Genomic DNA, 23,023 nt, shown 5'->3' with positions numbered 1-23,023 from the left:
AGTGCATCAACGTCCGATATAACCTTTTGTAATTATAACTAAGAAAAAAGATATTGTGTTTACATTTTAGAGACCGTGATATGACTGTTTTTCTTAATGTGTGAAATTGACAGAAGAACGCACTTAACTTTGCTTCCATTTGCGTATACAATTTTGCTTAGCAAGACAACTTTTGAAATTTAAGCCTTTTTCTGATAGACAAGTTGTCCATATTTATCGGTAAATTACTATTACGTAAGCAGAACCCCATACTAAATTTGTATACCCTTGCAGATGGTATTGTAATTTTAATCACAAGTTTGCAACGCAGTGGAGGGCACAATTCTAAAATATCTAAAGTCCGCCCGTCTGTGCGTTTCTAGTTTTAAGTCTTTTTCTATTAAACTATGCAAAATATGCAAATGGGAAATAAAATCATAATTTCGTTGTTTCTTAAGATATCTGAATAATAGGCAAATCAACACAACTTCGGTGTTTTTAGATGTATTCTGAAATTTTTTTAAATTTATTTATTTTAACGATTGTTGACAAACGGGTTTTAATTTTTAAAAATATCGGTAAGTCTCCCAAGATTAATTGTTTTTAAGCATAAAAATCGTAATATAAAATATACAATTTTTGTAACAGCAGCAAGGGTATATAAACTACAGGTTGCTTCCTAAAATGTTAAAAGTGATTTTTAGCTATCGTCTGTACTTTGTACCCAAGAGCAAAAAATAAATTAAGTTGCTAATAAATCACGATTTTCTTGACCTTATGCAAACTTTTGAGGCTTGTATATATTAAGGTGTTTTCAATTTAATTATTACCAAGAGCATAATTATATAAAAGTATAATAATAAGAATAATTGAATAGGTAACATATGGAGCAAGTTCTTGATTTACCATGGCAACTTTAAGCGGAGTTATTTGACAAAGTTAAAAAAGTTAATCAGTGATACCCGCAATTCAAGCCCACGTTTGCTACGGATCTTCTTTGAGTAACATTTTTGGGCCAGGACGTTCCTCTCTCCTTAGATTTCGACTAAATATTAAACGACGTGAATGTTGTTAATAAATATGAATTGTTTTAGATACTTCCATTTCGTCTCCTCCTTCGCAAGACGATTTGCAAAGAGCGCACATTGTTATAATATTGTTATTAAATGGAGACAGATCAGATACTTAAAAAGCTTAAAGTATCGAAATTACATTAAATTATAGTTTATACAAAAACATATGTAAGCTTTCGTTTTCTTTGATTTTTTGTAATATTTTTAAGTCTTGATCGTGGGGTCATTTTTCGCTTTTCGGATATGATTTATTGGTTTTGATTCTTTAAACTATGACCTATGACAGAATTAGTAAGAAAACGAGCTATTTCATTATTGTTTTACTTTTAATAATTACTTGTAAATTTAAAGTTTATTGCATGCTTTAAATTGTAATGCTATAAGGTTGTATTTATGTTATTAAATATATACATATACAAATTTTTATTCAGCTGGAACCATGCTTTGATCTATATCAGGTTTTGTATCATCTGGATCCAAGCTTAAGCATTCTGCAAAATATTGCTCCATAGAAGAATATACATGCTCAAGCACACCATTTAATTCGTGACCTTCATCTGCATAAGTCTGAAATAATTTTTAATGAGTATACCATAAACAAATATTTTATATTTTACCTGATATCGAAAAAGAATATTAGCGCTTGTTAATGATTTAGCTAATTGTACTCCATGAACAAAAGGGGCAGTGGTGTCTGCCAAGCCGTGTATTAAAAAATATGAATTCGATTTTATTAGACGTGCTCTCTGAGTAGCATCTGCTTCAACATATCCTTTATAATTTTCGGTAGGCAGACCCAATATACGTTCAGTAAAGGCTGAATCTAAAAATAAATTATTTAATCGGTTGATCCAGGAGTTGTAGAGAAATAGCAAAAAGGCGGTCCCCATTAAGTTCTCTTGAATTTTATAGATTTTAAGGTTTATCTGGTAACTGTTTCTCAATTACTGCACAACGTTTTTCTTTATTATATTTTTAAAACGACTACTAGACATTAGCTCTTCAGTGTGTTTCCATGTGAAAACCTGTAAAACATAACACTTGCCCGTTCTTAAGGTTTAAATATTTGCAGCAAAATCTGGCTTTTATATACTATTATAAAAAAAAAACATAGTTAACTAGTATAAATATTTTCTTTTTGAGTTTCTTAAGAAATTGCGGTTCATTCCGAACAATTCAAACATAAACAAAAAATACGCTTTAATCAAGATATATTATTGTAATAGACTACAGTCATATAAATGGTCAAATTTTTAAAAATATTAGGCAAAAATGGCCCTAAAAAATTAATACAAACTTGCACGGCATAAGTAAGAGTCTTCAAGTTTAATATTAGAGTAAATAAAAAAATACAGGAATTAAAAATAAAAAACGAAACACAAGCAAATCGGAACTACTGGAAACTAAGTGGTGTGAGGACCGACTTTTAAACCTTTTATTTATGGTAATTTTATATCTTACTATAATATAGCCAATCTGCAATGGGAGAAATTGCAATTCCACATTTAAAAACGTCCTGTTGTGTACCGAGAACCATAGATGTAACATATCCTCCATAACCCCAGCCCCAAATACCAACTCTAGTTTCATCTAGAAAACCTATAGTATCAAGCAAATACCTAAAAAACAATTACTTTATATTAAAAGTGTTATAAAAAATATTATTTCTTACCTTAACGAAGATATTTGATCGACTACTTCCACTCCTCCTAAATGATGAAAGAGTATTTTTTTACCTTGTCCTTTGGACCCTCTAACATCTAGGCGGACATAAACAACATCGTTTCTTGATGACATATACGTGCCCCAGTCTATTTTAAATTTCTCGGAAACGGATTCAGAGCCGGGACGACCATTTCTAAAAGAAAATGGATTTATTTTTAAAAATTATTTCTTTACAAATAATTTAGATATTACGGTAATAAATAACTGTAGTAACTTTATTAGACTGTGAAGAAACTTGAGTCTTTCGGCTTGGAAATGATCAGGGAAAATTAAAATTGACTTACTATTTTATTCGACTTAGAAAAAATATTCGGTTTTGAAATTATCAGGAAAAATTTTTATTTTCGCCTAATTCAATATTAATTGCAAGGATATTCTTGACAGTAATATATTATTTTGTATATTATTTATCAAGCAGAAATGTCTCCCAAAACTATGTTTATCTGCACAGGGTGCGATTAGTTTTATGCATTCAAAATTTTAAACATGTCAGAAAAAGGATTTAGAATTCTAGAAATAAACAAATGATAAAGAATTAATAAACAATTGGGTGTTCAAAACGTCAATTTAATTTATTTTCTTTTTTTATACCCTTGCAGAGTGTATTATAATTTTGGTCAGAAGTTTGTAACGCAGTGAAGGAGACGTTTCCGACCCTATAAAGTATATATATTCTGATCAGGATCAATAGGGGAGTCGAAATAGCCATGTACGTCTGTCCGTCTGTCCGTCTGTTTCAATACCGTTTGCGAGCTCAGTTTAAAAGCTAGCGATCTGAAACTTTCACAGTCGTCCTAAAACAAGTGTACGCAGATCAAGTTTGAAAATCGCACCGATCGGATGTCTATATCCTATAGCTCCCAAAGGAACAATTAGCCTCTTGTTAATTTAAAATTTAATGATTTTTAGGATATTTCGCGCAGTATATAAACAATTGTCGTCAATCTTTCCAAATCGTATTTTTTTATGCATACCTTGATCAGGGTAAAAGCGCGTGACGAACGGACGTCTACATCCTATAACTCCCATAGGAACAATAGGGTAAAATCGGTTAAAATTTAATGATTTTTAGGATATTTCGCGCAGTATACAAGCTATTAACATGGATCTTTCCAAATCGTATTTTTTTATGCATACCTTGATCAGGGTAAAAGCGCGTGCCGAACAGACGTCTATATCCTATAGCTCCCATAGGAACCATTGGGTGAAATCGGTCCAAATTTGATGATTATTAGAATATTTCGCGCAGTGTGTAAGCTACTGACATAAATTTTTCCAAGTCTTATTTATTTACGCATATCTTGATTAGGGTAAAAGCGCTTGCCGATCAGACGTCTATATCTTATAGCTTCCGTAGGAAAAATTTTGAAAGATTGCGAAAGTATCCCTTTTTTCTATTTTTTATGACATTTTTGCAGTATAAAAGCAATTGACATGAAACGATGCAAATCTAGTTTACTTATGTATACTTTATTCCTTTCGCTACTTTTTCAGTTTTAGCAATTTCGGCAAAGTCTGCAAGGGTATTAAAACTTCGGCTTGCCGAAGTTAGCTTCCGTCCTCGTTATACCCTGGCAGAGGGTATTATAATTTTGGTCAAAAGTGTGCAACGCAGTGAAGGAGACATCTCTATAAAGACCCTATAAAGTATATATATTCTTGATCAGGTTCGCCTCCTGAGTTGATATAAGCATGTCCGTCTGTCCGTCCGTCCGTTTGTCCTTCTGTCTGTTTCTACGCAAACTAGTCTCTCAGTTTTAAAGATTTCGAATTAAAACTTTGCACACACCCTTTTTTCCTTTGCACGCAGTATATAAGTCGGAACGGCCGGGATCGGCCGACTATATCCTATAGCTGCCATACAACTGATTGATCGGAAATTTTTTATGAGTATTAAGAATGCATCATATGAATAATTTAGGATAATATAATTTACAGAATATTCTGCAAGGGTATATCAACTTAGGCTCCGCCCGAAGTTAGCTTTTCTTTCTTGTTTTTATTTCAATTTGTTTTGAAAAAGTATAACTGAAAAAATTTATTTTTCGGATAGTTTTGTCATTGGTTACGATTTTCAAAGGATATAATTTTTATACCCTTGCAGAGGGTATTATAATTTCAGTCAAAAGTTTGCAATGCAGTGAAGGAGACATGACCCTATAAATTATGTATATATATTTTTGATCAGCATCACCAGTAGAGTCGATCTAGCCACGTCAGTCTGTCCGTCGTCTGTCCGTCCGTTTTTACACAAACTAGACCCTCAGTTTTAAAGCTATCTGCTTGAAACTTTCCCAAAAGTTGTCTTTCTATTGCAGGTAATATATAAGTCGGAACGAGCCGGATCGGCCGAGTATATCCTTTAGCTGCCATATAACTGAACGATCGGAAATGCCTTGGTGTTTGTAAACTTAGGAAGTTGGGATTTTTATGAGTATTAAGATTGCATCATATGAATAATTTTGGAGAATATAATTTACAAAATATTATACAAGGGTATATCAACTCCGCCCAAAGTTAGCTTTACTTTCTTGTTTCTGGTGCTTTTAGTAAAAGTTATCTCAGTGAAAGGATTTTATAATTTTTAAAATAATGTATTTTTAATTCAAAAAACCATTATTTTAAAAAAGAATATTTTAAAAATGGTCTCTAGATCTTTTGTGTGCCGGATAAGCTATTGCTTCGACCTAAAATATTTTTGCTATTAATAAAAAAACTAGTAAGACTTACTAGCTCAGACAAATCCTGATAGAGGGAAACCAATTTCCAATTAATATACAGTCTCGGACAAGCGGGTATTGCAAGCAGCACCACAGACAATGCAAGTTACGCTAGGGGCCCAATTGTTAAAAATACATTTCGCCGTGCTGATGATCTCCTCTCTGCTCTGGACACACAGCTTAAAAGCCGTAAGATATTAGAATGTGACTAAGTGCAAAAAAAACATCTGTTGGTAAGCAGCAAAAGGGGACACCCTGCAACATCTATCAAAAGAACAGCAGAGCATTCCGGCGAATCAGCAGCTGATTGCAGCAAACCCTCAAAAGTTGCTAAGATCAGAAGCTAAATAAAATTCCGAACAATATCTTCGAATTCCGATTTGTTCGCTGTAATTAGTAGATCCACATGCCCCTCAAAAAGCTACATCGCCGCAGGGGACTACTGAGTCCGGACAACCGACTAAAGTTGGTTCTGCAGAAACAATGTCTGCTTTACCAAAATCGCTTTCTGTGGTTCCACTAAAGGAACAAATTTTCGATTCTCGGCTTTCCCCTGATCAAACATCTTCTGATGTATTGTCTTATATAACAGAGAAAACTAAATCCGATAGTTATAGTGTAAAGGTGGAAAAGTTTAAGTTTTCTTGTGCTAGAGACATTTCATCTTTCAAGATCACTGTCTCAAACGAGTTCGAAGCTAAGATAAAACAAGAGAGAACGCTATTGTCGAGTGCATCGACTATTAGATACCCGTTACTCAGCTAAACAACTTAATATAAATATGCCTTCTTGTGTTTTTTTTTTTTTTTTTTAACATAATGTGAATTATAGTGACCACAGGAAAAAAGGACAAAAAGTTCAAATTATCAATTTGAATTCGGCGATCTCTTAGTGCTGGCAGCTTTACAGCACGAGCATCAGCACCAGCGCTGCTTTAGCGCAGGCAGCTTTTGTCCTGCACCAGCAGCTGTGTTTATGTTTATGTTTTTGAGTGCAATAAATTGACTAGAAATATTAAACATACATACTTATATTGGCTAAACACATACATTCTTAAATAGTATTATGTATATTAAAGTCTAAATGTTTGCACAACACGAGTAACGGGTATAGCGAATAGCTTTCTTTGAAAGGAGTTATCTTTGCCGGGCAATTGCAACTGTGTACAATGTAAACACATACATATGTATATGCTTACATACATACACACATACGCCATTGCTTGACTCAGACCTCCAATTTGGCTAACTTGATTTAATTTGCATAGTTATTGGGATATAGTTCGGTATTGACAAATGAAAACCATCGCAATTTCCTTTAATAGAAATCCTTATTGAGAATTAACGTTGACTCTGTTGAGCACCTTGGCCAGCTGTTCCAAAGTCATCCGTTAGATGGCGCCGTGAAAGGCGGAAATGTAGGCGCTAGCCAGGCTTAAGCGTTTAATGGGTTTTTGGGCGTTAGAGTGGGCGTGGCAAACTTTTATTAGGCCAATCGATATTTATTGACAAAACAAATACATATCAATTAAAATTTTCATAATATCATGAAAACTGTGGCCACAGCTTGTGGCTTGTGGGCGTCAGAGGGGGCGTGGCACCATTTTGAAACAAACTTGCGCTGCGTAGGAACTCCTAAAATCTACATGCAAAATTCCAATCTTCTAGCTTTTATAGTTTCCGAGATCTCACCGTTCATACGGACAGACAGACGGACAGACGGACATGGCTAGATCGACTCGGCTAGTGATCCTGAACAAGAATATATATATTTTATAGGGTCGGAAACGCTTCCTTCTACCTGTTACATACTTTTGCACGAATACAATGTACCCTTTTACTCTACGAGTAACGGGTATAAAAAGGGTCCCGTGGGAGTAAAACTTCCTAGTCGAGGCCAAGCCAATATACCTTCGCCAAAAAACTAACTTCTAACCTTCTTCTTTCCTATCAGAATGCAAGAGGCTTCCGTAGCTTACTGAATTGTATTCTGATAGCCTTTCCTTTGCATCTCATATTATCGAGTTCACAGAAACCTGGTTAAAGCCGGAGATCTTTAACTCCGAAGAAGCTTTTAACGGGGAGGTGGAGTCTTAACTGGAGAGGACTCAAACCTTTCGTCAGAGTAGTTATTTTTTGAGAAATTCAATAACATTAAATTTATTTGCGTAAAGATCTCGCTCTATATACATAACTTGCTTATATATTCCTTCGTTGTCTGAACTGCCGGATTATTTTAATCACCTTTCTGTAATTAAATCTATTAATAAACGAGGACGGAAGCTATACCCTTGCAGACTTTGCCGAAATTGATAAAATTGAAAAAGTAGGTAAAAGAATAAGGTATACATAAATAAATTAGATTTGTATAGTTTCATGTCAATAGCTTTTATACTGCAAAAACGTCATATAACGAGGACGGAAGATAACTTCGGCAAGCCGACGTTTTAATACCCTTCCAGACTTTGCCGAAATTGCTAAAACTGAAAAGGTAGCGAAAGGAATAAAGTATACATAAGTAAACTAGATTTGCATCGTTTCATGTCAATCTTTTATACTGCAAAAATGTCATAAAAAATAGAAAAAAGGGATACTTTCGCAGTCTTTCAAAATTTTTCCTACGGAAGCTATAAGATATAGACGTCTGATCGGCAAGCGCTTTTACCCTAATCAAGATATGCGTAAATAAATAAGACTTGGAAAAATTTATGTCAGTAGCTTACACACTGCGCGAAATATTCTAATAATCATCAAATTTGGACCGATTTCACCCAATGGTTCCTATGGGAGCTATAGGATATAGACGTCTGTTCGGCACGCGCTTTTACCCTGATTAAGGTATGCATAAAAAAATACGATTTGGAAAGATCCATGTTAATAGCTTGTATACTGCGCGAAATATCCTAAAAATCATTAAATTTTAACCGATTTTACCCTATTGTTCCTATGGGAGTTATAGGATGTAGACGTCCGTTCGTCACGCGCTTTTACCCTGATCAAGGTATGCATAAAAAAATACGATTTGGAAAGATTGACGACAATTGTTTATATACTGCGCGAAATATCCTAAAAATCATTAAATTTTAAATTAACAAGAGGCTAATTGTTCCTTTGGGAGCTATAGGATATAGACATCCGATCGGTGCGATTTTCAAACTTGATCTGCGTACACTTGTTTTAGGGCGACTGTGTTTCAGATCGCTAGCTTTTAAACTGAGCTCGCAAACGGTATTGAAACAGACGGACAGACGTACAGACGGACATGGCTATTTCGACTCCCCTATTGATCCTGATCAAGAATATATATACTTTATAGGGTCGGACACGTCTCCTTCACTGCGTTACAAACTTCTGACCAAAATTATAATTCCCTCTGCAAGGGTATAAAAATAAGCTTTCTAATAGGGATCAGTGGTAGTTCTAATTGATTTTTATATAAATGAAGTTACGTGGTTCAAAGAGGATGGATCGAATGTCTTACTACCATAGCAAAACATGATTTTATTGCTGGCCTGCTTGACATTACATTACTTTAAGTAAACCATGTTCGTCAGTACAACTTCAACCTCCGAAGAGATAAGTCGTGCCAAAACAGTGTAAGGCCTAGCCTCGCGCAAACCAAAAACGTTATCAGCAAAATTTTGCACAAACAAATATCATCCACAAAGAGAAAAAAAAACCCTTCATTACCAATCATGACGGACCCACCAGACATTTTCAAAATTACCTCAAAATCAACCTGTGGAGGAGAGGTCGACGGATGCAAAAAACTAAGAGACGGCACATTATTAATAAAAACTAAAAATGAATTGCAAGCCAGAAAGCTCTTTAAACTTACAACAATCGCAGAAATCGAAGTAGCAACAAGTGAACATAAAACATTGAACTTCTCTAGGGGAGTTATTTGTTGTAACGACCTTAGATATATTGACGAAGACACAATTCTACAAGAGCTAAAACCACAAAAAGTAAGCGAAGTGAAAAATAATGAAACGACAAAACCCCAACACTAACTCTGATAGCAACAACACCACTTTAGTTGAAACAGGATTGATCATTATAACATTTGATACACACAAACTTCCAGAAATATTGCGAAATGGTTACGAAACACTTCGTGTACGTGAGTATATCCCACTTCCACTCCGTTGCAGAAAATGCCTCCGCTTTGGTCACCCAGCACCAATATACACTAATTGCTCAGAAATAAAACTCACAAACGACGGAGAAACATGCAAAAATGACAAAAAATGCCTAAACTGCAAAAACAATCCAGAACTTGACCATCAGCACAGCCCAATCGACCGCAAATGCCCCACTTTCATAAAACACCAAGAATTAACAGCTATTAAAACCACACAAAAAGTTGATCACAAAACTGCCCAACGTATTCATTTCGAACGACACGGATTTCAATTGAGGAACACCTATGCCAAAACACTTACAAACGCCACAACTCAGATGACAACAATCACCAAATACTAATATAAATACACACACAGACACAACACAACCACAACATTAAGATTCGCACACCACACTCACATCAGGAACACATATCACTCCATCGAAGGCAACAACCACCGAATTAACCAAAAAAAACTTTACAATCAAGCCAAACTCTTCGACACCATCACCACCACGATTACGACCAACTAGAAGACATGGATACTGACTGCATTACACATACCAGAAAACTAGCCTCACCCTACTCGTCACAACTCACCTAAAAATAAAAATCATCCCTAAAGATAAGTCTAAAAACCTAACAACGAATCTTAAAGCATCTAAGACAAAGGCCAAAGCTCTAAACAAAAACAAACACGTTAACAACAGCGAAGAACCTTAAACCCTAAGTAAGACTTAAACTTAAACCGTTCACACTACCAATAAAGTTAAGTAACAAGCTTTAATTTTCACTAAAATGTCAATAACTGTAATTCAATGGAACATAAAAGGATATGTAAATAACTATAGCCAACTCCTTATTCTCATCAAAAAATATTCACCGAATATAATTTCTGTCCAAGAAACCCACATAAAATACACTAATAATATACCAATCCAATAAACTACAAACTATTAACAAACATTTTTTTTTAACTTTGCTTTTCTTTATTGAATCTTCTCTTAATTTTGAGACTAACAATAAGTTTACGAATCTTAACATTAAAAGTTAACTAACAGTATAATAAGACTGCATTTTGGTTGCGCGTGCCTCAAGTCGGTCGCTGGGTGGGTAAGTCATTGCGACGAAGGCGTGATTGGTTAATCAACCTTGTAAGACCTCTCGCCAGGTGGTTAGGGTGCAACGATAGCTTGGTAAAGTACTTATCTTTCTGTTCTGCTATCACTTCTTTGACTGGTAGAATGTTTAAGACGCGATGTATGTTTTCGTTGCGACGGTGCCCCGGTGATTGTTCTTAAGATCTTCGACTGAGCTCGCTGGACTATGTCAATATTGCTATTACTCGCATTCACCCATAACTGAGAGCCGTACATCCATATAGGTTTTAGTACCGAGTTATACAGCAGAACTTTATATTCTAGACTAAGGGGAGACCGAGCGTTGATGAGCCAATGAAGGCTACTGGCTTTTAGCTTTAGGTGTGTTTCTTTTGGCTTCAATGTGCCGGCGCCATGTGAGTCTTCTGTCGAGGTGTACTCCTAGATAGTAGAGTATGGTGTAACATAAGCGGCGGGCAGTTTTGCCTGTTCAGGGTGAACGTAACGTGCTTGCATTTTTGTTCGTTCACTTTAATTCGCCAATCTTGTTGGCCAAAGCACGCTTCCTTGAGGTACTCCAGCTCCGATAGTGAAATCGTCAGTTATAGCAGTGTTGGATCGAACAGCAAATTTTCTGTCGTAGAGGTAAGACTCTAAAAGCTTATGGGTGTTGTAGGGGAGCATTGTCTTGATCTTGTACATTAGACCTTCTAGCCAAACTGTATCAAATGCTTGAGAGACGTCTAAAAATATGGCAGTACAGTACTCTCGTTTTTCGAACGCGTTCCGAATGTCTGATGTTATCCGGTTGACCTGCTCAATTGTTCCGTGCTTTTCACGAAACCCAAATTGATGTGACGGAATTCTTTCCTGGATTCTTAGGTATGTGTTTATCCGAGTCAATACGGATTTTTCAAAGAGTTTAGATAAGCATGAGAGTAGGCTTATAGGTCTATACGACGTGGGAATTGTGTGGTCTTTTCCAGGCTTTGCTATCATTATTATAATCGTCTTTTTCCATCTCACTGGAAAGTGGCCAAGTTTTGCGATGGCATTAAAAAGCTGGGTGATAGTGCAAACGGCGCAATATGGGAGCTCAGTAATCATTTTGGGAGTTATGAGGTCGCAGCCCGGGGATTTTTTCGGATTCAGCTGATTTTGGATGATGTTAACGATTTCGTTTGGGCGAAACTTAATTGGCTCATGTTGAAGCTGAGGCTCATAGGGTAAAGTCGGCAAAGTGAACGTACTAGTGGCAGGATTTGGTTGGAAGACATTTTTAAGGTGGTTGGCAAACGTGCTGGCTCTGACTGCATCGCTGCGCGCCCAGCCGCCTGTGGGAGTTCTAATAGGCATCACGGTTACTTTCGTTGAGCTTAGAGTTGGGTGAGCTCTCCATAGAGAGTGTTTTGTACTAGATGCTTACAATTGCTCTATGTAGCGTCGGTGGACATGTGCTTCTTCTTGCTGTAAAGCTTGTGTGAGTTGACGTGAGGCATATTTTAAGCGTTGCCTAGCAGATAGCGATCTGTGGAGTTGCCACTCTCGACGTAAGCGTCGCTTCTCGAGGACGAGCTGTTCTATTTGTTGATTTGTCTCCTTTTGGTTGCTTTGTGTACTTGTAGTTTGTGTGTTGAAACTCGAGCTGCAGAGCCGAGTACAGACTCCAGTGTATTAACAAATCTGTCGACGTTGGCTTCATGAGGACTTAGTTCAATTTGTGAGCTAATGTATTTCTTGTACTTAACCCAATTGGTTTTCTGTGATGTCAATTTAAACGATTGCTCCAATGCGCCTGGATGTCGGAGTAGAATAAACAGGACGGGCGAGTGATCAGATGAAAGATCCGAGAGGCATTCGGAGCTTATCAGATTTTTAAGAGTGTTGTATATTTATAGATGTGGCCTGTAGGTAATTTTTAGCAAATTTGTTATGATAGTGGTGCTTAAGACGGCTTCTGATTAGAATTCCAGTCCCACCATGTGCTTTACCATCTGGATGATTTGTTCCGTAGAATGAATAACCTCGTAGTTGAAAATTGTATTTGTTTGTAAGGTGTGTTTCTGAAAGCAGCCATACGTCGATATGGTTGTCGAGTAGGAATTGAGCTAACTCAAGTTTTTGCTGTGAGACGCCGTTAGCGTTCCACGTAGATATCCTAAGGGAAGTCATTATTTGGATTGTTGTGAAACCGCATTTGAATCAATAGATTTTTGTTTCGCATTAAATCTTGCATAGTTGTGCGCATAAACGACATATACTCCGTAAGGTTTTGTTGCAGGCTGTATGTCATATCTTCAAAGTTGCTTTTTCACTGCTCCGGGAATTGTTGCTGCTGAGCCGTGTTCGGTTCTTGGTATGCTGATTGCAGAAATGAACTTTTTGAAACAGGGTTAGCCAGTCCTGATTTTAAGGCGCTTGCGTCAGTCACATTTTTATCAGAGTTTATGGGTCCTAGTGAGGATCTGGCTGCAGTCGAGAATAAGACTTCAGGGTTTGATCTGGAAGCTGTCATCTGTTTATTTTGGGTACGGGCGGCAGTTCTTCTCTGGTGGATGCGACTTTTCAGCTCCTTATAAGCAGGGCAGCATCTGTTGTTAGCAGCGTGATTGCCACCGCAGTTGCCGCACTTTTTCGAGTTGCACTCATCTTTGCTCGCTGGGCAGTGTGCGGAGTCATGACGATCTCCACAAACTACACACACCGGGCGAAGTTTACAGTATGACCTTGTATGACCATATTCTTGGCAGTTCGCACATTGTACCGGGCCATTGCGTTTGTGCGGTTCCTCAACTGTAATTCTGCGGTGCAGCAGGAACTGAAGATTGTAAATGGGGCGCTCTTCGTATTTCTTTAGGGGCTTATTTTCTGGTTCGAGCTCAACCTGGTTGCGGCTTTCTATCCCTGTTAAGGATGTTGAAGACAGTCTTAGCGTTAAATCCCTTCTTTTGAAGCTCCTTTGTTATCTCTGCAGGCATTACGTCGGACTCTATGCCCTTCAGTACGACTGGCAGGCCCTTGCTACTTTTGATACGTGTAAAATTTATTTTTATTCTCAGTAAGATATTTCGATAATACTCTGTAATTATCTTCGGACTTCATTTGAACCTTTGTTTCTTGGATGTTGCCCTTTACTAGAGGTATTATGTGGAAGTTATCCTTTCTAATAAACTCGATAATTTTGTTGACAAGAACATTGGAACTTTTTTCTCGAATATAAATAGGCGGAGGTTTTGGCTTCCTTTTCTCGACTTCAGTAGATTCGGCCGCATCAACGTCATAGGCGTCTTCCAAGATTTTAAATCGTTTTGAGTTCATGGGCGTTTCTATTCCAGCTAGGCTAGCATTGTTTCGGGTTATTTTGCGTTGAGAATTTAGAGGGCTCAGCTTCCTTTTGATTTGGATGTAGCGATCCATACCAGTCTGCACAGCCGGCTTAGCACATTCATTGTTTTTGTTCTGTTTTTCGGGCAGCGCAGCTGCAGACGTATTAATATTTTCGCTGCTAGCTGATGATGTCATTAAACACGCAGTCGATACAGTTGCAGTTGTTGTTGTAGTTACAGTTGACGTTGTTAAAGAAATTGCGGTGCTAGTTACTGCTGATGAGTTTAGGTTATTGCATACCTGCATTGGAGCACATTCAGCGCTCTTTGGCAGCAGAGACGTCGATGGTATTGAGGGGGGCCAAGAACTCGCTCTCTCGCTCGCTAGGTTTAAGAATTCGGTCAAGTTGGGGGTAAAGGCCCTCGCTTGATCAGAGCTTGCATTATTTTCGGTTGCTTTAAAAGAGAAGTACGCGTTATTTCTTTGTACTGAGAGCCGTCTCTCGTCTTGCTCACGCTGACGTTGTGTGCGAACGTCGTTCAGACTCATTGTATTCGTGGTAAAGTTAATTAGAAATTTAAGTGTTAAGTTTTATATTAATTAAATGACCAATCAATATAAACATTCGCGATTTCATCTTTTCGCGTTATAGTAGATTTATTAAATCGGTCACTGCACTTTTGTGATTTTATTGAATACTTTTAGTTCATAAGTCAATTTAATACACTACCCCTAACATCACAGAAGACCTAGAAACAATAACCATAAATATTCAATATATATATCTCCCACCAAAAACATTACTAACCAGACAATTCAAATCACATTTAACACTCAACAAGCACCCTCACTAATTATGGGAGATTTCAATTGATTGCATCCTTCCTGGGGCTCACCAACAACAAACACACGAGGAAAAATAACTCAAAGATTTTTTGACAATGCACACCTTATTCTACTGAACGACATTTTTCAACTCACGATACTTAAACACACATCGACCTCACACTCTACTCTCCAATTTTGGCCCCCACGCTAAGTGGGAAATACTGAGCGACCTTCATGGAAGCGACCATTTTCCTATTATCATCACCTTATTTCCATCAACTAATACACAAAAATTCAACAGAACCTTCTTTAAGCTAAAAGAGGCCAACTGGGAAAAGCACTACCTACTTACCCAACAATCAAATGAAAAATACCCAACTTCCCAAAACGTAAACAAAGAAGCAGCCCAAATTAACAAAATTATTCTAACTAGCGTAAACCTTTCCATACCACAAACTTCACCAAATACCCATCCATGGTAGAACAAACACCTCGACCAACTACGAAAACAAAAAAAAATTGCTTGGAAAAAATTAAACCTAATAATTACAGTAGAAAATGTTATAGACTATAGGCGAAAAAATGTCAAATTTAGGTTTGAACTAAAAAAAAGTCAAATAGAAGCTTCCAACTCTTTCACCTCTACATCCAACCCGATACCCCCTCATCCAAAATTACACCCCCTCTGCAATAGCCCAAACCATGGAAAAAAACATAACATACTTAGAACTTACCTCAGCCCTACAAACATTAAAAGGATGTGCCCCAGGACTAAACAGAATATCATACCAAATGATTAAAAATAGCTCCCCTACAATAAGAAACAGAATAACAAAACTCTTCAATGAAATATTTAACAATCACATACCACAAGCTTTCAAGACAAGTCTAATCATTCCAATCCTCAAGCCGAACACAGACAAAACTAAAACCACTTCCTACCGACCCATTTCGCTCAACTGCTGTATAGCCAAAACACTAGATAAAATTATTAGCCAAAAGACTCTGGTGGTTCGTGACATATAATAACCTAATGAATGAAAAAAGGCAAATCGACTTCTGACTGCCTACTTTATGTAGATTATCTCATAACGAAGTCAAAAATGCACACCTCTCTCATAACTCTTGATTTCTTAAGAGCCTTTGACCGAGTCGGTGTACACTCCGTAATCGAGCAACTGCAGGAATGGAAAATAGGTCCAACAAACATCAAAAACTTCATGGCTAACAGAAAATGTCGGGCCACATACATCGAACTCATTACCCCTATTCAATGGAATTCCCCAAGGTTCGCCCATATTCGTAATACTATTCTTTATTGCCTTCAATAAACTATCAGACATTATATCCTTAAATAAAGAAGTAAAATTTAATGCATACGCCGACGACTTCTTTCTTATAATAAACTTTAATAAAAACAAAAATACAAACTTCAACCTAGACAACCTCTTTAACAATATAGGGAATTGGGGCTCCTACTCAGGGGCATCGCTATCCCTACCCAAATGCCAACAAAAAACACAATTGCGCTTGCAAGATAAGCTGCGGCAAAACACAAATTCCTACCGTTACTTCATTAAAAATTCTAGGAATAACAATAAACAACAAATATAAATGGAACACCCACATAAATACACTTCTGCCTAAACTCCTTAGTAAACTAAACATAATAAAATGCTTTTCTAGTCTTAAATTTAACTGCAATACATACACACTACTCAATGTCGCGAAGGCAACATTCATAGCCAAATTTGACTACGGTCTGTTTCTATACGGACACTCTCCCAAAAGTATTTTAAACAAAGTAAAAACACCGCTTAACTCTGCAATCCGTCCAGCCCTCGGAGCCTATCGCTCTACTCCAATAAATAACTTACTCTACGAAGCAAATATTCCTCCACTAGAAATGAGACGAGACCTTCAAACTGCCAAACTATCGCAAAACTTAATTTTTTCTAAAAACACACCAATTCACAAGCATAAAAAAACCAAAAGGAAAACGCCACCAATAATAGACCAGACAATCAAACTAAGCCTAGCACTTAATCTACCTTACAAAACAATAAAACTTCATACATTTAAACCTTCCTAGACGCTCCCCAGTCTAATATCTCCGAACGTACAAGAAACATGAAACATCCCCAGAAACATACATACACACAGATAATAAACATAAACCACATAATCTCATATTCACCGACAGTTTCAAAATGAATGGCACAATAACGTATGCCATTACAACAGAAACAAACATTTTAAAATATGGCACACTGCCCCATTATTCATCTGTCCTCACCTCCGAAACAATCGCCATCCTTGAAGCAATCGAAATTATTAAAAACCAAATAGGTAAATTCATTATCTGTTCCGACTCCCTAGCAGCAATAGACTCAATACAGAACTCAAATAACAACAACTTCTACCCAAACAGAATCAGATCACTATTAACCCAATATGCCCCTAAAATCAAAATAATGTGGATTCCTGGTCATGCAGGAATAAAAGGAAACGATCTAGCCGATCAAGCCGCAAAGTCAGAAAACAATATGCCACTTCACCCCAAACATAAATAACGTAGACCTAACAAGAAAGGAAAGCTAACTTCGGGCGGAGCCGAAGTTGATATACCCTTGCAGAATACTCTGTAAATTATATTCTCCAAAATTATTCATATGATGCATTCTTAATACTCATAAAAAATCCCAACTTCCTAACTTTAAAAACACCAAAGTTATGACATTTCCAATCGTTCAGTTATATGTCAGCTATAGGATATAGTCGGCCGATCCTTATGAAATTCGGCATGTCGGATTGATTAGCCAAATATAAAACCCATAGAAAATCCCAACATTCTAACTTTACAAACACCAAAGTTATGGCATTTCCGATCAATCAGTTATATGGCAGCTATAGGATATAGTCGGCCGATCCTTATGAAATTGGCATGTCGGATTGATTAGCCAAATTCAAAACCCATAGAAAATCCCAACTTCCTAACTTTACAAACACCAAAGTTATGGCATTTCCGATCGTTCAGTTATATGGCAGCTATAGGATATAGTCGGCCGATCCCGGCCGTTCCGACTTATATACTGCGTGCAAAGGAAAGAAGGGTGTGTGCAAAGTTTCAATTCGATATCTTTAAAACTGAGAGACTAGTTCGCGTAGAAACAGACAGACGGACAGACAGACGGACAGACAGACGGACAGACGGACAGACGGACAGACGGACATGGCTATATCAACTCAGGAGGTGATCCTGATCAAGAATATATATACTTTATAGGGTCGGAGATGTCTCCTTCACTGCGTTGCACACTTTTGACCAAAATTATAATACCCTCTGCAAGGGTATAAAAAGACATCTTAAATATGAATTTGCGATAAAAAAAAAGGAAAACATTATACATTGCAGTCAATGGTACTAATCAATTAATACAAATACCTCACACACCTGGGACTACTTAAGACAGTCCCACCAAAACTGGATCAGACTTGACCAAATAAAAATAATACGACTTCGACTAGGACACACAAACATAACTCTCCAACACTGCTTAGATCGAAATTCAACACCAATTTGTCCGTTTTGCCAAGGTGGCATTTCAATAAATCATATCCTAAACTCGTGCCCATCACTCCTACAAACCAAACAAACCATATTTAGAAACACTAACCCCCTAAGCCTCCTTAGCAACCATGACCCAGACAACATAAAAAAATCCTACTTTTCCTTAAAAAAACGGAAGTATACCACAAAATTAAAAAAAAACAAGAAAGGAAAGCTAACTTCGGGCGGAGCCGAAGTTGATATACCCTTGCAGAATACTCTGTAAATTATATTCTCCAAAATTATTCATATGATGCATTCTTAATACTCATAAAAAATCCCAACTTCCTAACTTTAAAAACACCAAAGTTATGACATTTCCAATCGTTCAGTTATATGTCAGCTATAGGATATAATCGGCCGATCCTTATGAAATTTGGTAGGTCGGATTGGCTGGCCAAATATAACACCCATAGAAAATGCCGACTTCCTAACTTTACAAACACCAAAGTTATGGCATTTCCGATCAATCAGTTATATGGCAGCTATAGGATATAGTCGGCCGATCCTTATGAAATGGCATGTCGGATTGATTAGCCAAATATAAAACCCATAGAAAATCCCAACATTCTAACTTTACAAACACCAAAGTTATGGCATTTCCGATCAATCAGTTATATGGAAGCTATAGGATATAGTCGGCCGATCCTCATGAAATTCGGCATGTCGGATTGATTAGCCAAATACAAAACCCATAGAAAATCCCAACTTCCTAACTTTACAAACACCAAAGTTATGGCATTTCCGATCGTTCAGTTATATGGCAGCTATAGGATATAGTCGGCCGATCCCGGCCGTTCCGACTTATATACTGCGTGCAAAGGAAAGAAGGGTGTGTGCAAAGTTTCAATTCGATATCTTGAAAACTGAGAGACTAGTTCGCGTAGAAACAGACAGACGGACAGACAGACGGACAGACAGACGGACAGACGGACAGACGGACATGGCTATATCAACTCAGGAGGTGATCCTGATCAAGAATATATATACTTTATAGGGTCGGAGATGTCTCCTTCACTGCGTTGCACACTTTTGACCAAAATTATAATACCCTCTGCAAGGGTATAAAAATGGATCGACGACAGACTCAAATAATATTTAATAAATCTATTTCTCAAAAGTTGGCATTACCATTAAGGAAAAGTTCGAGGGGGTTAAATTTTATTGATTGATTTTATTTATGATGATAACTATGATAGCCATATTCTATGACATATTCTATGACTAAGTACAAATTTTCTTATATGTACCAGTGCTCAATAACAATTCTAAATTAGGTTTAAAGTTAAATCTGAAAAACACACCAAAGATCCTTATGAAATTTGGTATGTCGGATAGATTGACCAAATAAAAAACCAATACAAAATCCCAATTTCCTAACTTTAAAAACACCAATGTTATGGCATTTCCGATCGTTCAGTTATATGGCAGCTATAGAATATAGTCGACCGATCCTTTTCAAATTTGGTAGGTCAGATTGATTGGCCAACTATAGAACCCATAAAAAATCCCAACTTCCTAACTTTAAAAACACCAATGTTATGGCATTTCCGATCGTTCAGTTATATGGCAGCTATAGAATATAGTCGATCGATCCTTTTAAAATTTGGTAGGTCAGATTGATTGGCCAACTATAGAACCCATAAAAAATCCCAACTTCCTAACCTTAAAAACACCAAAGTTATGGCATTTCCGATCGTTCAGTTATATCGCAGCTATAGGATATAGTCGACCGATCCATATGAAATTGGGAACGTCGGATTGATTGGCCAAAAATACAATCCATAGAAAATCCCAACTTCCTAACTTTACAAACACCAAAGTTATGGCATTTCCGATCAATCAGTTATATGGCAGCTATAAGATATAGTCGGCCGATCCTTATGAAATTCGGCATGTCGGATTGATTAGCCAAATATAAAACCCATAGAAAATCCCAACATTCTAACTTTACAAACACCAAAGTTATGGCATTTCCGATCAATCAGTTATATGGCAGCTATAGGATATAGTCGGCCGATCCTTATGAAATTCGGCATGTCGGATTGATTAGCCAAATTCAAAACCCATAGAAAATCCCAACTTCCTAACTTTACAAACACCAAAGTTATGGCATTTCCGATCGTTCAGTTATATGGCAGCTATAGGATATAGTCGGCCGATCCCGGCCGTTCCGACTTATATACTGCGTGCAAAGGAAAGAAGGGTGTGTGCAAAGTTTCAATTCGATATCTTTAAAACTGAGAGACTAGTTCGCGTAGAAACAGACAGACGGACAGACAGACGGACAGACGGACAGACAGACGGACAGACGGACAGACGGACATGGCTATATCAACTCAGGAGGTGATCCTGATCAAGAATATATATACTTTATAGGGTCGGAGATGTCTCCTTCACTGCGTTGCACACTTTTGACCAAAATTATAATACCCTCTGCAAGGGTATAAAAACAATAGTATTTTATTATATATATTTTATGACCAGTATGGAGGGTTTAGGGATTTTAATAACACCCTTTGCGTTTTGTGTGCGTCAGCCATCCTACTTCTTGAGTCGCACACAACACATTTGATGGCGGAGACCGTCTATATCCTATAGCTGCCATATAACTGAACGATTGGAAATGTCATAACTTTGGTGTTTTTAAAGTTAGGAAGTTGGGATTTTTTATGAGTATTAAGAATGCATCATATGAATAATTTTGGAGAATATAATTTACAGAGTATTCTGCAAGGGTATATCAACTTCGGCTCCGCCCGAAGTTAGCTTTCCTTTCTTGTTAAAAATAAACTTATTGTCTTTTTATTGTGGGCGGTCAATTTTTTCATTTAACACAAAAAATATCAAATATATCGACATTTTTATGTGATATTTTAAATATTATCATTTTTTTTTATAAAAAAAATATCATCGATACGATATTTTTAAAATTTTTGACAACCCTAAATAATATGTCCGATGCAGTTCATGCTTTTTAATAATAAACCCATTTTTTATTTCCTGTGTTCCGTGGTACTATACGTAAATCTCCAATAAATCACCTTGGGTTATCAAAGAGTTTACACACTTACGAAATGTAAAGTCCAGACTTTTTAGTTAGATATTTAAGTACTCTGTCAAAATTAACCGTGTTACTTAGTTACTTAAGCCGTTGTTAGGTCCAGTGCTCGCAGGACCCGAAACAGCTTTACAACTTCGTTAACATCAAGCGTAAGTCTAATTCTTCTCCAACGTCTCTGCCGGCGACCACAGATCAGGCCATAGCTTTTTTTGGATTTTCTTCGTGTTAAGCCTGTTTATTCGCCAGGCCTTATGATATTCCTGGGTGAGTGCTTAGCAGAGCTCGCATCGTTCGTATCTGTTCACCGTTTCTCGTTGTCTGCAAATAAGTGTCCTTTCCTGATTCTTTACGTAAAGACTCAGAGAGCAACCGATTTATGGGTTCTTAAATGAGCTCGCTCACGCTCAGAGCGAAACCTTTTTTTCCTATTCTGTTTGGTTCTGGTTCTTCCAAGACCGTTTTGTCGTGTTGAGTGAAGAAAAAGGTATTTTTCGTATGTATTGATATACACTAGCCATTCTAGGAGTAAATTTGCAAATGGTCCACGCAATTCTGGCTAAAACCGAGATTATTGTAAAGACATTAGGCATGATTGAGCTCGGGGAATCTCACACTGGAATATACATAAAGAACAAAATTATAGAAATCTTAAATGATTATGGAATATCACTAGATCAAATCTACAGGTAAAAATTGAACTACATAACATTTTTTTTTAAATATGTTATTTTTTTTAAAGAATTTTTATATTCATACACACAGCACTACGTTTGACAATGGGCGAAACATGATAAAAGCCGTCCAAGTGTTCAATGATGCCACAGAGGAATCCCTTTTTGAGAAAGACAAAGAAAGTGAGAATCTTCTGAATGAACTGGATACTATTGAACTTGCTAATATACACCTTATGAGATGTGCAGCACACACTCTGCAACTGTGCGTATTCGATATATAAATAAATATATATAAATAAATATATATATTTATATATATATATATATTTATATATATATGTTATGTATGATCCAATACACCCAGACTGGTGGATATATAGGCGGCCGATCACATGTGTGATCGAGGGTCCAACATCTTGTGTCCATATGTTGCACAAACAAACATTCGAAACAAAAACCGTGAAGCCACGAAAACAAGAAAACCAGAAAACAGAAAACAAGAGAACGAACCGAAGGGAAAGTGCCAACAAAAGCATCTTCACATAGAAACCCAAAGAAAAACAAAAAAATTTAATCCGAAAAGCTGAAAAAGAAACCAAAATGATACGGGCAAGTCAAAAAAAGCTGCGAAATGAATATTTTTCTCATCTGCTCGCTGCCGTTTTGTCGGTTTTGGGTGCTTTAATTTTCCTTCTTGTTTGGTTTGCAGTTGTTGTTGATATCTTCTTCTTCTTCTAGTATTACAGAGCAGCCTTCGATCAGGTCCTCATCCGAATCACAATCAGATTGCAATTCCTT

General features: G+C 36.9%; 1 protein-coding gene across 1 annotated transcript in view; it reads right to left on the bottom strand.

Annotated features, from left to right (window-relative positions):
* Positions 1 to 1,365: 1,365 nt before the first annotated feature.
* LOC108038176 (prolyl endopeptidase FAP) overlaps positions 1,366 to 23,023 on the bottom strand; it is a gene marked incomplete at its 5' end in the record, with an annotated part of 193,389 nt that continues 171,731 nt past the window's right edge. Inside the window, 4 exons of the mRNA XM_044456814.1 lie at positions 1,366 to 1,619; positions 1,670 to 1,875; positions 2,514 to 2,671; positions 2,725 to 2,910. Coding sequence (XP_044312749.1) covers positions 1,476 to 1,619; positions 1,670 to 1,875; positions 2,514 to 2,671; positions 2,725 to 2,910 — 694 coding nt within the window. The remainder of the gene's footprint in view (positions 1,620 to 1,669; positions 1,876 to 2,513; positions 2,672 to 2,724; positions 2,911 to 23,023) is intronic.

This window comes from Drosophila rhopaloa, unplaced genomic scaffold, assembly GCF_018152115.1.
Source record: "Drosophila rhopaloa isolate 14029-0021.01 unplaced genomic scaffold, ASM1815211v1 contig_153, whole genome shotgun sequence".
NCBI classification, from domain to species: domain Eukaryota; kingdom Metazoa; phylum Arthropoda; class Insecta; order Diptera; family Drosophilidae; genus Drosophila; species Drosophila rhopaloa.
Note: the sequence above shows the minus strand (reverse complement) of the source record. Positions and strands in the feature narration are given on the sequence as shown.